Here is a 15,099-nt window from a genome sequence, read left to right on the forward strand (position 1 = left end):
GTACGCATTATCCTGCCCATGCAATTGTAACCCCTCTGTACAGTATGTTCACAAATAAAATAAAATAAAATTTAAAAAAAAAAAGAAATAAGCCAGACCTAAAGAAACATAGGCTTATAGTTTCCCTCATTTGTAATAATTAGTTTATGTCTCCGATAGTCCTAGAAGAGGATCACAATAGCTCAATAGCTATGTACATATGAGTATATAAGATGATGCTAAGTGAAATGAACTCCTAGATATGAAAACAAGAGATTTTTTTCTGTTACTGTTTTTAATGTAATATGTGAGGTTATTTCTTTTTTCTTTCATTCTTTTTCCCCCTATAGTTTCCCTATGGTTTATCCCCTGTTGTCACTGTTTTTGTAGGGAAAGGAAGGGGAACAACAAAATAGTGAGACAAAGGACAAAGGTGAGCCAATGCAACAGTGGTACTCACAAGACAATGTGTTAGAAATGAACACTACAGCTTAAGGGGAAAGTCTGGGGGAGAGAGGGAAAGTAGGAGAAAAATGAGGGACGGGTTAACAATGTTCAACAGGAAATGTACTCTCTACCTTATGATGTAACTGTAACCCCTCTGTACTCACCTTGACAATAAAATTAAATTTAATAAAAGATGCTGTGATTAAAACAAATGAATTAAAAAGCTTAGTAATAAGCAAATGTTGAAGTTAAGAGCTGAAGTTGAAGTTCAGGTATCAGACAGGGCCTCGGTAGCTAGGGACCAGCATTTTAACACCTACTAGACAGAGAGACAAGGAACTGCATCTTATGCAAGGCACTGTTCTATCTTCAATGGGACCAAGAAAAGACTGCTCATTTAGTGAGGGTCTGTGAAGAAGAGAGAAGAGCTAGAAAAGAATGTTGAATTGAAGAAAATTATGTGTGCATTATTTGGAAAACTAACATAGAACTCTGGAGAATATATTGTAAGAAAAAAATGAAAATACTTGAAAAGAGGGAATAATTGAGCATCCCCAAGATCTTAAGTAAAAGGATTGGGGATAAGCAATGAGGTTAAGTAATAAAATGAAAAAGAGGGTGGGTTTTTTTTTTGCTCTTGTTTGGTTTATTTTTTTAATAGTCCCTAAGGGAAATAGGAACCAGAAATAATTGACCAGAGACACTTTTCAAAAATGTCCAAATATTCAGGCCTGGGATAATTCCCATCTATAATCTCAGGTACTCAGTAGGCTAACACATGGGGGGGAATCACATCTCTGGAGAAGAATATTAGAAGGAATTCATGTCAATCAGTAAGCCAGAATTGGCACACAGCTGTAATCTCAGCTTTGAGAGGGAAGGTCAAGGCCAACCCTGCACAAACATGACACCAAGTGGAGCTCAAGGGTGTCGAGTGCCTACCAAACAAGAGGTCTGTGTTCAGACCCCAAGTACCAAAAAAAGAAAAGTCAAAGACTAGTGAGGGTCCCCTGACACTGTGATATCATAGTCTGAGGTGGTGACACTCTATAAGATTGCACTCTTCCCCACAAATAAGGTTGTAAAAGTTAGATTGTGAGATTAGTCTGTATCAGAGTAAAGATGCAAGGAAGTAACAAGAGGAAAAGGACTCATGAGAGAGCAATCTGAGAGACTGGAGAGACAATGTTTCTCTGCTTAGAACTTTACATCTCTATGGATGTGCATTGTTAGTAGTACAATTACAGAAAGCACCCATAGTTCTCTTACTTATTCTAACTTATTTTAGAACCACACAATATTGCTGCCTACAGTGTGGACCAGGTTGCTTTGTCAGGTGTCAGGAGTCCACAAATGTCAATTTGTCTGTTTGGGGTCCAGGAACTTTTATTAACTATGTATCATATATATGTGTTAGGTGTGTGTAATGTATCTCAGTATGACTCTTAACACCAAAGTATATTCCAATCTGTGATGATAGGAACTTCCTGAAGTCTTGGTCATCTTCAGCTAATTAGACTCCCCTTTGTATGTAAATGACATTGTATTATCAGTGTTGCTGAGGATTTTTAGGCAATTGAAATTAGCTATAGCAGCAGAAATGTTGAGCCAAAAGAGAAGTTTTTTAATTAAGTTGGAATTGAACCCTTAGGTGAATTGAACCTTTAAGATTCATTCTGGGAAGAGCAGTATTAAAAGTGAACCCAACCCATGGGCCCTATTAAAGGACTCAAAGTCCATCAACCGTAGGTCAGTAGCCAAAGCCCACTGGAGTTAGAAATAATCAAAGACTTTTTCTGCCTGACATCTGGAGCACAGGATTTCTTTATGATGGTAGATTTGCTTTAAATAGAGGTGTATCCACAGTTCAAAAAATATTTTTGAGTAGAACTAATAGATAGTTTAAACTAAGAAGCCGTGAACAACCTTGGTAAAACTTTTGTCACTTCTAGATGTCATCATGTATCTATTCATATATACATATATATTATCATATATACATTTTTGGGAAGATCTGTCCCTCAAACCTACCAGGCACTCACATTAATCTTAAAGGATTAACAATGATATGAAGGACTAGGTAGTAATACCAGTTTTCATGAATTTTACTCAACAATTAAGAAACAGAAATGTAGAAAGGATTTTCCCCATGTGACCTACTAATGAGTATTGTTGCTTCTAAGCCAGGTACTGAGTTACGTTAAGAAGAGAGATGAATCAAATGTTTCTCCTGCAGCAAAGACAGATGAAAAATGCTAACTAAATACCAGGCTTTGTGCTAAAGTATCTCATGTTGGGATTTTTTTTAGGGGCATCGTCCAATCAGAAGAAAAACTTGTTATTAGTGCATCATGGGCAAAAGATGATGATATCAGCAGACTCTTGAAATCGCTACCAAACTGGATTAACATGGCCCAGCCCAAACAGTTGAGGCCTAAGAGAGAAGAGGAAGAAGATTTCATCAGGTAAAGACCTAGTTTCTAAGTTCCATTAAACTTAAGCAGGAAAAATTCATGTGTAACCAAGTCTTTCTTACATGAAATTTTATCATTCTAAAAGATTAATTACTTAATTTGAAAATGTGTTTGCCCTGTGCCTTACCTTACTTTTCATCTATGCCTTACGCTCAAAACAGTAGAAAGAAGAAATTGACATGAGTCCAATCTGGACTATGGCTAAAGTGGATAAAATTCCATTTAAATACCATTCTCTCTATATAGGAGACACTATATAATTCATTTGTTCAGCAGTTATAGACTATGTATCCCTATGAATATGACAATAAGATAAGGTTCCTGCTAGTATAACGAATGTCACTTTTCTGGACATGTTTCTTCAGGTCAAGATTATTAGTTGGACTTTCTGTAACATACAAACCAATATTCTTCTCATGTTTATTTACATGGCTTGTGTTGTCTGCTCTCTTCTGCTTGTTTTGATAACAGTAAGGTCTCAATCAACAGCATCACTCAACATTTACCTCTGTATAATTTAAATTATTTACTTCACCATGGAATTTGATGAAGCTATTCATTTTCACATGGCTGGCCTGTCACAGTGAAAGATTTTCACCTCTGTCATCGGAACTGTGTAAAGGAGATGAATGAGCTGGCAATACTTGGCCACATTAAAATTGGGCTCATTGTGACTGTCTTGTGATTATCAAAGTAAAATAATAATGGTATAAAATAAATAAAATAGGATCTGTTTATAGAAGCAAAGACCAGTGAGTAAAGGAAGCAATGGACATTACCTCACTTTCAATTTATCTTGGAACAGTGACTCACTTGTCTCAGAATGTGGATTAGAACTGGAAATAAATAAATCTCACAAAGTTAACTGTGTCATACAATAAGGTTAGAAATAGAAAGGTAAAGAGAGTACCCAATTTTTTCAAAGACTTCATTTGAAAGATTTCAGCACAAATGAAAGATACTCCTACCAACCTGATGAGGGACATCATCAAGGGTCAGTGAGATACCTGTGTGATTCTGTGGAGTATATGCTAGGCGTAGAAGTTTGGAGTAATAGTTTATGCAAATGTTGAGCTTAATTCACAAAGTTGAGCAGTTTTCACAGTGCTTGTGAGTTACACCCACCCTCACCGTGGGATGGGACAGTTCAGTTGCTCCATATCTCACCAACACTTGTTATTTTCCCTCTTTTTAATTGTAGCCATTCTAGTAGGTGTGCTGAGGCATTGGATTGTCCTTTAATATGCATCTCTCCCATCAGTAATGAAGTGGAACAACTTTCAGTGTACTTATATGTATTTATTGACCATTTAGTATTCTATTCCATAACATACATTTTCAAATCATTTTCTCCTTACTTTTATTTATTTATTTATTTTTTGCCAGTCCTGCAACTTGAACTCAGGGACTAGGTGCTGTCCCTGAGCTTCTCATGCTCAAGGCTAGCACTCTACCACTTGAGTCACAGCTCCATCTCCAGCTTTTTCTGTTTATGTGGTACTGAGGAACTGAACCCAGGGCTTCATGCATGCTACTAGGCAAGCGCTCTACTACTAAGTCACATTCCCAGCCCCTCTAGTTTTAATTAGATTGTCTGTTGGTTTGAAACTGCTTTGTTGTAGATAGACCAATCATCTGCTTCTTTATGTGTTGTCTCTTTATTCTCTTGGTGGTGTCCTTTACTAAGAAAGCTTCAAAAACTTTCACTAACTTGGACATATTAATTATTTTATGGCTAAGACATGTTTTAGCCTATTTAGGAAACATTTGCTTATATAAAAGCCACAGAGACAGTTTCCTCTAAAACTTGGGGTGCAATAAATATGCATTCCCAGCATTCAAAATAAATCATTCACTATTAAATGTTTGTTTCTATTCCTAGTACTTCACTTTAGATCACATTATCATGGCTTAAATAGTAGAGAGTTTCTTCATGATGTGTTCTGTCAGGAGAAATCCAGAATGATTGAAAGATTGATTAGCACTCCAAGTAGAAATAACAACATACCTCAGGACAAAAGTCAGCTGTAAGGCTCTGGTTTTACACAGAAATCTTGTCCTTTTGCCAGATTTTTAAGAGATCTAGTAGCCATAATAGTTACCTTAAAAGAAATAACTAGGGAATAATTTATTCTTTCCAGTTTTACAAATTACTTTAAATGAATGTGTGCATCGTTCTTCCTCTGTTTATTACCATATAATTTCTTAATCATGTTTTCTGCTTGCAGAGGATTTTTAATCATTTTTATCAATTATATTGAATGGCTTAGAGTTAAAACTATTTCTAGCTCTATTCCAGGAAGAGAATACTGACCCAAATTGATGAACCTATGTACCACCTTCATTCTTTGAATTAAAGGAAGTAGAATTAAAAAAAGTTCTGGCTTTCCTGACTTTTGATTTCTTCACTGTATTGTTCAACTTCCCATCTTAAAGTTGAAGATGGAAACTTAAGCTAAATTATGAACTTGCTATCTATCCTTTTTTGCTCAGTTTTTTTGATGGAGTCTTACTTTTTGCCGTGACTGAGCTTGAACTGCAATCTCCCAAGTAGCTGGGATTATAGGTGTGAGCTACCACACCAGCTAATATTTGCTCATTTTAATATAATTTGCATGCAGTACAATTTGCTGTGATGACATATTCTGTAACTACCTCCCAGATCAAAACACATAATTTTTCTAGTGTTCCCAAAAGATCTACCCTTGAGTTAATCACCATTCTGACTTTTATCATCATAGTTTAGTTTCACTTGTTTCTAAATTTTATACAGTTAGGATCATAGTAACTGTTTTCTTTTACTGAATATTATGCCTGAGAGACCGCTCAGGTTTTTGCATAGAGACATTGTTTTAAAAACAAACTATTTGCTTAAACAAAAGAGAAGTCAAATTTTAGGCCTGTTTTGTTTACCTGTGATTGATTATTTCCTCTTAAACTGTCACATTCTTTCTCCAGATTAGAAGTTGAGAGCAAGAAGGAGTGGGGGTACTTCATTTATATTCCAGTGTGGTAGAGTTAACAGCCAGGCTTGATGTAGTACATTAGAGTACCTCAAAACATGGCATAAGCCAAAAGGACTGAAAAAGTCACACTGTCCTCCTATAATTAGTTTTTAAAGCTCAGAAGTCTGTTTGGTGAAGCGATGAATATGGAGCCCAGTGCCCTTTACATTGAATAAAGCTTATGTCCCCCTCATTACTAAGCAAGGTCCTTTCTTCTACTTGTTTTTTTTTTTAACTAAAAAAATAAGATGTATTATTTCCAGGTTTAGCTCTGAGGAAAAGGGAAAAAGCAGGTCAAGCCAGGGCTCTCATAGATAAAAGAAAAATAGCAAATATCCTTTTGTTCTCAAAGAAGCTGAAAGCAAGCTGTCTGGCCCATTGTCTTTGCACCTGCCATATATTATCTGTATATTTTTTCCTTTTGAGATGGTATCTGCTGATAAAAGACAGCCCTACTTTCTGAAGGTGTAATTAACAGGAAGAGGAAGGTGTTAGGGAGCGTAAAGGAGGAAGAGAAGAGATGTCTCGGAGCTGGGGAGACCATGTGTTAAACAACCCTCCCAAACCTTTCACCCATTTCACTGAAAGCCCCTTGATTTCAAAAAATACCTAGCATTTCTCTAGAGCCAGCCTTGAAAGCTCGTAAGTATGACTGGCAGAATCTGTGTTCTAGGGGGTAAAGTTAGGTCAAGCAATACATAAAAATCTACAAATTAGTCTTGAACTATAGCAGACAGAAGATGAGTGATAAAGAATTGAATTTCTTAGCCAGGTACTGATGGCTCATGCCCGTAATCCTAGCTACTCAGAAGGCTGAGATCTCAGGGTCATGGTTCAGTACCAAGCAGAGAAGAGCATGAAACTCCGTTTAACCACCAGAAAACCAGAAGTAGCATTGTGGCTCATAGAGCACTAGCCTTGAGCAAAAAGAGCTCAGGGACAACACCCAGGGCTTGGCTTCAAGCCCCAAGACCAATTGAAAAAAAAAGGCTCTGGACCATTGTGCAATCTGTCTTCACAATCTTAACAAGAGTTATCAGTGCCTAGCAATGTATGGCAGAATTATTAGTTTCCAAGAGTTATTATTGTTCCTATTCAACAAGTTCAGAGAAAGTAAGTCACTTCCTGAAGTTCACAGAGCCACCAAATGACAGAGGAGCGTGTAAACCTACATAAACTGGCTCCCAGGGGCACCACGTTGTGGTCAACCAGTGTAAAAATGGATCAAGTGTTTCTATTTTTGGGCTTTTGAGTTATTCATTTTTATTCATCATTATAATCTTGTCTGATAATTAAATTTTTTTAGTTAATGCCATAGGCATGTATCTTATAGGCACTTTGATTCTAGATTTTGGCTAATATGTTTGGTGTTCATTATATTACATATGTTTTTGTTTTCAGTTTGGGGTTTGTTTGGTTTAGTTTGGTGCTAGTATTAGGGCTTGAACTTAGGGCCTGGACACTACCCGTTAGCCTTTTTTTCTCAATGATGGCAATCTACCATTTGAGCTACCTGCTCCACTTCTGGTTTTTGGATAATTTATTGGAGGTAAGAGTGATAGACATTTTTGTCCAAGCTGGCTTCAAACTGCTATCTTCCTGAGCTTCCTGAGTAGCTAGGATTACAGGTACAAGCAGTAATGTTTGGTTTATATTTCAGTAACACATAGTTAAACAGCATATGCCTATTTACATTTCGGAGGAATGAGGAACTGAAGCCCGTTCAAAGCAAAAAAAAAAAAAAAGAAGTAATTACTCTTAAAAAAAAGAAAGACAAAACAAAGGAAATGAAATACTTAAAAATTATGTAGTCTATTACATATGTTTCAGATGGAGGATGACGCAATCCTGAGTAGGGCAGAGAGCTTTGAAGACATTTTTAGCTATATTTACTTCCTGAGTAGCTTTTTAGTTTATCTAGAGTACCAAATGACTGGTGTGTTTATATACTGCTTTTTGTTGCTTTATGCAATTATAAAAGAAGATTAAGTAAATAAGAAAATATTTAGCATGAGCTCTATATTATGTATTTCATGAAAAAGAAGTTAAAATAAAGGCAGTAGAATTCTTAGGGTGCAGAGTAGCCTTCCCCTTGGGAATCTCATGGGCCTGGGGCTCTTCATGCTGTTTCTTCCTGTCATAGTCTATACTGTCCAGTTACTTCATGAAATTCAGATTAGACAATTCAGAAGGAAGTAGATATCTATCCAATGTAGGAATATAGTTAAATATAAAAATAGTCTGAATAAAGGAGAGCATAATGTTCCAAGAATTTCTCTTTGAAAGGTTCCCAACATAATATAAAGCAACAGCTATTAAAAGGTTCCAGCTAACTGCAGCTATTAAAAATCTTCAGATAAATGTGAAGAAGCAATGAATGAGGTGATACAAGGGAAAAAAGACCTAAGCTATCTTGAACAAAATGTTCATTTGAATGGAGACATTTATTTCACTATCTCTGTAAGCTTAATATGACTTTTAAAATGTAATTATACAAGGAAAGATTAATCAGAAAATATGAATGTTTTAAATAAGTACAGAAGTATAAAATGCTTTACTAAAATGTTGGCTTTTTCTTCTTCCCTTCCTCAATTAAGCAAGAGGAAGATCATGGATCTCTGTGGGACATTGCCAGGCAAATCAGAATGAGAAGCAGATCTAAATCTCAAGGTTGTTAAAAAAAAAAAAAAAGCAGTTCATTAGCTGTAGACTCAGCTACATACATCACTTAATGTCCAAGATGATTGAATTAGGCATTTTGTTATTATATCAAAATGGTATGACTCTCCTTAGCAAAAGAATGTTAATTGGCAGTATAGTTTTGAACAAACACAAACATAAAATCTCCCTTTCAAAATACACAAATGCTACTCCTTTGATACGATTTAAGAATGATCATCCTGTTAGTATCATTTTAAAAGGTACTTACTTGTTGGTTTCTTTAATATTTTATTTCCTTTCAGATTTCAGAGCATGGAACTGTTTACTGTTCTTCATTTAGGTGTTCGTTTAGCTATACTGTTTCTCTTGTGTGAAGTTTTAATACAAGGAAATTATTACCCTTCTAACTTAGCCCCTCTTAGCCCTTGTGGCTGATACGTGAGCTGTTCCATCATGTGGTGGGCCAAATCCCTATGGTGAAACAGGGTGGGTGATCAGGATGAGGACAAGTGATTCAGCTTTTGATGAATCTTGAGCTTGCTGCCAACTTGCCCAGTCAGCTGCAGGCTGACATTGCCTGCCTGGTGAGAAAGGACTTGCCTACTTATATCCATCTTTCTTTGCCCCCCCCCCTGGGTTTTTTTTGGTGGCTCTATCTATCATGTCCATCCTTCCTGGAGTAGCACTAACCATCCCATCTACCCGGGGCCTGTGCAGCTCAGCTTTCAAGTTTCAGCTCAGGTATCAGATCCTCCTGCATCTCCTCCCAGAAACGGTCCTCCCCTCCTGCAAACCATCCTGCTTCCTGCCTGGACCAAGAGCTCTTAGTCTGGGGACAGCCACATCGTAAAAGGTGTTTAGAACATTGTATAATGTGAGGAATGGAACTCCTAGAGGAGAAAATATTATGATAAGTCAGAGCCCGTTAGAACAATGAAAATTATAATTATACTAGAGAGAGGAAGATGATGGAATTGGGACCAAGGAGAGGGAAATAACTTTACTAAATCCTCACTCATCCATTGAGCAAGAGGTCAGAATAAAATGTCTAAAATCAATACCTCAACAGGTACCAGTCTCTGCAGATTATTTAGTGAGATAAATGTAATCATGGAAAGAATTGAAATGAGGTGTGTGTGTGTGTTTGTGTGTGTGTGTGTGTGTGTGTGTGTGTGTGTGTAGTTTATAAGGCACAGGGTAGTATCTAGGAGGAGTGAGACAGGGGTCATCTATTATCATTATGGGTAATTATTACCTTGGTTTTAAATTTTCAATTGCTTTAAAAAAATTCCATACATCTTCAAATCAGGTTAGTATTTCCTGCCAGTTTGCTAATTCTACACAAATGCACTGCCATTCCAATGTTTTTGTCTCTGAAAAAGATCTTTAATTTGTGTTTATTTTGCTGCTCATTTTATGCACAGCATTTACTGTACTCTGGAGTGTGTCCTTGGCCTATCCATACCTCTCTTTCTTCTAAAACTCTTGCCCAAGCCATTCTTCATGCCTTCTCCCTTGAGAGAAGAGAGCTGCCTTGATTGAAGATCTGGCACTTCACTGTTACTTCCGAAGATGGAGTGTTGAGTGGCTCTTTCCTCATTTAGACTTTTTGTAAGAGAAAACTAAATGATAATTTGGGAAATAACTAGAATATTCAGTAGGATGGAATATTCATAGGAAGGTGTTCAGTGCTATATCAGTTTCCACTGTTAAACCTTTCATCATTCTCTGTGGTTGAAAAGCCAAGATATGACATGTCCAACTTACAATAAATGATTACTGATTATGTTAATCTTACACTGATATTCTTATGAGGCTTAAGACATATATTGATGGGAAACTAGTGTTTGTATGAATGCATAACTCATGGAGGCTGCTAGAAGAAAAACTGCTTACTTCTGCATGTCCCGTCAATTAAAAAACACTTGGATGGCATTGGAATCTTAGTGACGAGTACAAAACTATTTACATAAAAAGTGAACTACACTTTTGTATTAATGATTGGAAATTAATCAGAAGTAAACTAAAGCTGTTTAATGTATAGAATGTAGTGTTAATGATATGGACAAAGATCAAAAGTTGTGCTGCCAGGGAAAAATGACACATTAAAACTTTAGTTATAGAGAAATTTTAAGGCATTTCTTCTCATATAAATTGTGCAAGTCTGAGTCAAACAGTAAAAAAGTTGTTTTAATATAATGAATTCTGCATGATCATGCTTTTGAACTTATCACAAAGCTAGCTACATTGACCTATGATTAAAATCTTGACCTTTAATTGGAGAATCGCTGCTTGAACTTTGGTGTTTTGCTACCTATTCAGTTTTCCATGGATTCTGGCTTTTGTGTCTTTCTTTTAGATAGAAACCCCTATGCTAGCAAAGCTGCCTTCAACAGAGTGGTGCCCGTAGTTCTGTCTCTAAACTGTTGCTCCTCTCCCAGGCTGCCTGGCCAAGTACAGGCTCTCTTCTTCTTTTTCTTCTTCTTCTTTTTCTTCTTCTTTTTCTTCTTCTTTTTCTTCTTCTTCTTCTTCTTCTTCTTCTTCTTCTTCTTTCTTCTTCTTTCTTCTTCTTCTTATTGAAAAGGCTCAATTATGTGCAATAGTTTTTCTGTGCACACTAAGCTGAACGCAACAAATAAACCTCCCCAAAATGATTCAACAAGGACAGAAAGACTACCAGAAGAAAATGGGCACTTACTTGTCCATGGCTTTGACCTATCCAAACATGGCTGACAGCTGTTCTATGTTTCATCTCTCTGGATCTGACATTTGAAGGGCAGAAATAGTTTCTGAGAGTTCTGATTGCTGTAAGTAATTCTGTTCAAGATTTTAATTTGGGACATTAACTTCTCAGCACACATGTTGTTTTATACCTTCTATAAAACGTTCATTCCCAGAAACTCAAGACATTGATTGGAAACTCAGTGTGCTACCGAGAGATGCCGTTAAGGTGATTCCCAGGAGACTGCTGGCCTAACTCCTAGTTTGGACAGAGCTGTAGAGAGATGCTAATTTTGAAATGCCCAGCAATGGCCCTTCTAATTCTCATTCCTTGTTTTACTTCCCTGCCCTTAAACTTTTTCATTGCTTGTAATCTGACAAGTTGAAATAATCCTTTAAATACATATATACCATACATTGGCTTCAATCTGCTATTCACGTTTCCATACCAACTAAACTCTCTCCACATGTACTCACCTATTACCCTCTTGACAGACTATCTGAACTGTTGCTCTTCAGTACTAGAGCATATATCTCTCAGGAGAAAAGATAACCTAATAGGGACCCATATCTTTACTAGATGTGTTATTTATGCTGGGACCTTAAGAAGTTACCACAAACTTAGCAGCTAAAATCATTGTCTTACAATAGATCAGAAATCTAACACAAGTCTTACAAGGCTAGAATCAAGGGAGGTGTTTATTTATTTATCTGCAGGGATTTATTTATTTCCAGAAGTTTTAACAGATAATCCCTTTCTTTGCCTTTCTGCCTTCTAGAAGCCAGCCTCCTTCCTTAGTCTGTGGTCTGTCTCCACCTTCAACGTGAGCAAGAGAGCAACTCTTCCCCTTCCCTGATCAATTCTCTCTCCCAGACCACAGCTGGAAAGGATGTCCACTGTTCAGACACGTATCGTTAGATTTGGCACACCCACATTATCCAGAATAGTCAACCTAGCTCAGGGTTCTTAACCTCAGTCACATCTGTAAAATTCCTTTTCCATTTAAAGTGACATAATCATAGTTCCTACAGTCATTCTGCTTATCACACCTCATCTAACAAAATTGGCATTCTATAAAAGCTGTGGTTAATATATATCATACCTCCCCAATTGCATCCCTAAAATGTCAGCTAGGTTTTTGTTTTGAGGAGAGAGACAGAGAGAGAGACAGAGAGAGAGACAGAGAGACAGAGAGACAGAGAGAGACAGAGAGAGTTTGCTTATCCTAGAGCTTTTCACTCAGGTTTTTTGCTTATAGCTGGTACTCTACCACTTGAAACACACTTCCACTTCTGGCTTTTTGCTGGTTAATTGGCCGTAAGAGTCACTCCACCTTTAAGGTCTGGGCTAACAATGAATTTTGATCTTCTGCATCCTGATCAGGATTATATATATAAGCCACCTGGACCTACCTTAGGTAGGTTTTTTTTTAATGTAAGATGCAGTAGAGGGGCTGGGAAGGTGGCTCAGTGGTAGAGCGCTTGCCTTGCATGCTCGAGGCCCTGAGTTCGATTCCTCAGCACCACATAAGCAAAAAGAAAAAAGCCGGAAGTGGCGCTGTGGCTCAAGTGGTAGAACGCTAGCCTTGAGCTGAAGAGCTGAAGAACAGCACCCAGGCCCAGAGTTCAGGCCCCACGAACGGACCAAAAAAAAAAAAAAAAGATGCAGTAGAGATTCACATATTATATCTCTAGTTTCCGCTAACATACATCAGTCTCAACAATTCCTTCCACTTTTTCATGTCCCTGAAGCTGTCCACCATTAATGCATGCCTATAATTCTAGCTACACAGGAGTCTGAGCTCAGGAGAATCAAAGTTCAAGGCTGTCTTGGGAAGAATAGTCTGAGAGCCTCCATCTCTAAAATTACCAGTAAAAAGCCAGGTTGGAAGCATGGCTCAGCTGAAAAGTAAACTAAGCAAGTCCAGAGCTGTTGAGTTTAAACATTGGTACGGCAGTGGGGCAGGATGAGGGGTTAGATTTCAACTACATGTCTGGATTCATCTAGCAGCTTCATTGTGATTATATCCTGAGCTATCTCCTGATATGTTCTATCAGGAACATATTATGGGTAATAATTAAACCCCCCATACTATCACTTCACCCAAAGCCTGGCAAAGCTAAGCCTGACCATTTGAGTAAGGTAGTGACTGCCAGATCTCTCTTTTATTTCCTTTCGTTACTAACTAGGAATCTTAAGAATGATTCCCAGAGACTTTGTGATTTTCTAGTCTTAGTCAACACCCATAGATAAATGTCATCCATAGAGCTGTTTATTAAAAAAAAAACAACAGCTTTTCCTCTACTTCCTACTCTCTCTTATAGTCACCTGTGATGTATCCATGTATTTTTAATTCAGTTTTAAAGTTATGGCCATTTTTCTTTTAATTTTCTTACTGAGATGATTTAAATATATGAAGCACCACAGATCTTAGTGTTCAGTTGGACACACTTTGACAATCTATACACACATGTAACAATTCATTATTCTGCTCTATTACTAGTGAGCATTTGGGTTGTGGCCAGTTTCCATCCTTTATAAACAAAACTGCTCTAAATGATTCCGTATGGCTAATTAATTCTTAGAAAATGTTTTTGTCCTCATATGCTTCTATTCTTTTGAACAACAATGTGGAAGCAGAATTGTGGGATCATAAGATTAGAGTAGATTCAATGTTATATGAAAGGATATGCTTCATATCTTTATCAGTATTTCATTCTAGTCTTTATTTTCTGTAAGAGCTTACCTGAAAATGGTTGTTACTTCTTCTTTAAATGTTTGATAGAAAGATCACATGGACCTGCGTTTTCTTTGGGGAAAGTTTTTCTTAATTATTTCAATCTTTAAAATATAGAAAGGGGCATTTGTAGTCCCTAGTTCTATAGCCCATTTTGCAAATTAAGTAATTCAAGGAATTTGTGAAGTCACTGTCACAGTGTTAAAATTTTCCCTAGTTATCCTTCTAAAATCTGTAAGATCTGTGGTAGTGTTCCCTATTTAGTCTTTAATATTGGCAATATATGTTCCCTCACTGTTTTTCTTCTTTTGTTGTTGTTGGTCATGGGGCCTGAACTCTGGGCCTGGGCGCTATCCCTCAGTTCTTCAGCTCAAGGCTAGCACTCTAACACTTGAGCCACAGTGCCACTTCTGGCTTTTTCTGCTTTATGTGGTGCTGAAGAATTGAACCCAAGGCTTCATGCATGCAAGGCAAGCACTCTACCACTGAGCCACTTTCCTAGTCCCATTACTTTTTTTCTTGATCAGTTTATGTCAGACAAAAAATTGCTAACTCTCCATAAATGCACAAAGAAAATACGTTAAGTTTAAGGGACCATGCCCTGTCTTCCCACAACTACTTTGCTGTGCTGGTATAAGAGGGAAGTAGCCACAGATTTCATCTGCAGACCCTAGTTTGCCAGTCTCTGATTTTATCAATTTTATAAACTGCTGAGGTTTTCATTGTTATCGTTTTCAAACACCCAATTTTTTGCTTCGCTGATTTTTCTCTCCCCTTTAGCTGTTCTTCATTTTTGTTTTCTGCTTACTTTGGATTTAATTTGCTCTTCATTTTCCTAGCTTCTTCTAAAGAATGTTAAAATCACTGTTCCTAACTGTATTTTCTTTTCTGATATAAGCTTTTGGAGTTACACATCTATGTATAAGCATTGCTTTAGCTGTCCTCAAATTTTGATATGTTATGTTTTCATTAGCATTCAATTCAAATGTTATCTTTCCCTTGTGATTTCCTTTTATGAGGTACAGATTGTTTTGGCCCAACTTGCTTAAATTTCAGATATTCAGAGATATTCCA

At 37.0% G+C, this 15,099-nt stretch overlaps 1 protein-coding gene across 1 annotated transcript in view; it reads left to right on the plus strand.

Moving 5' to 3' along the window:
- The window catches only part of Exoc4 (exocyst complex component 4), a 691,471-nt gene that overhangs the window by 560,604 nt on the left and 115,768 nt on the right, over positions 1-15,099 (plus strand). Inside the window, exon 13 of the mRNA XM_013021696.1 lies at positions 2,736-2,891. Within this exon, the coding sequence (XP_012877150.1) occupies positions 2,736-2,891 (156 nt within the window). The remainder of the gene's footprint in view (positions 1-2,735; positions 2,892-15,099) is intronic.

Source organism: Dipodomys ordii, unplaced genomic scaffold (genome assembly GCF_000151885.1).
Source record: "Dipodomys ordii isolate 6190 unplaced genomic scaffold, Dord_2.0 Scaffold56, whole genome shotgun sequence".
NCBI classification, from domain to species: Eukaryota; Metazoa; Chordata; class Mammalia; order Rodentia; family Heteromyidae; genus Dipodomys; species Dipodomys ordii.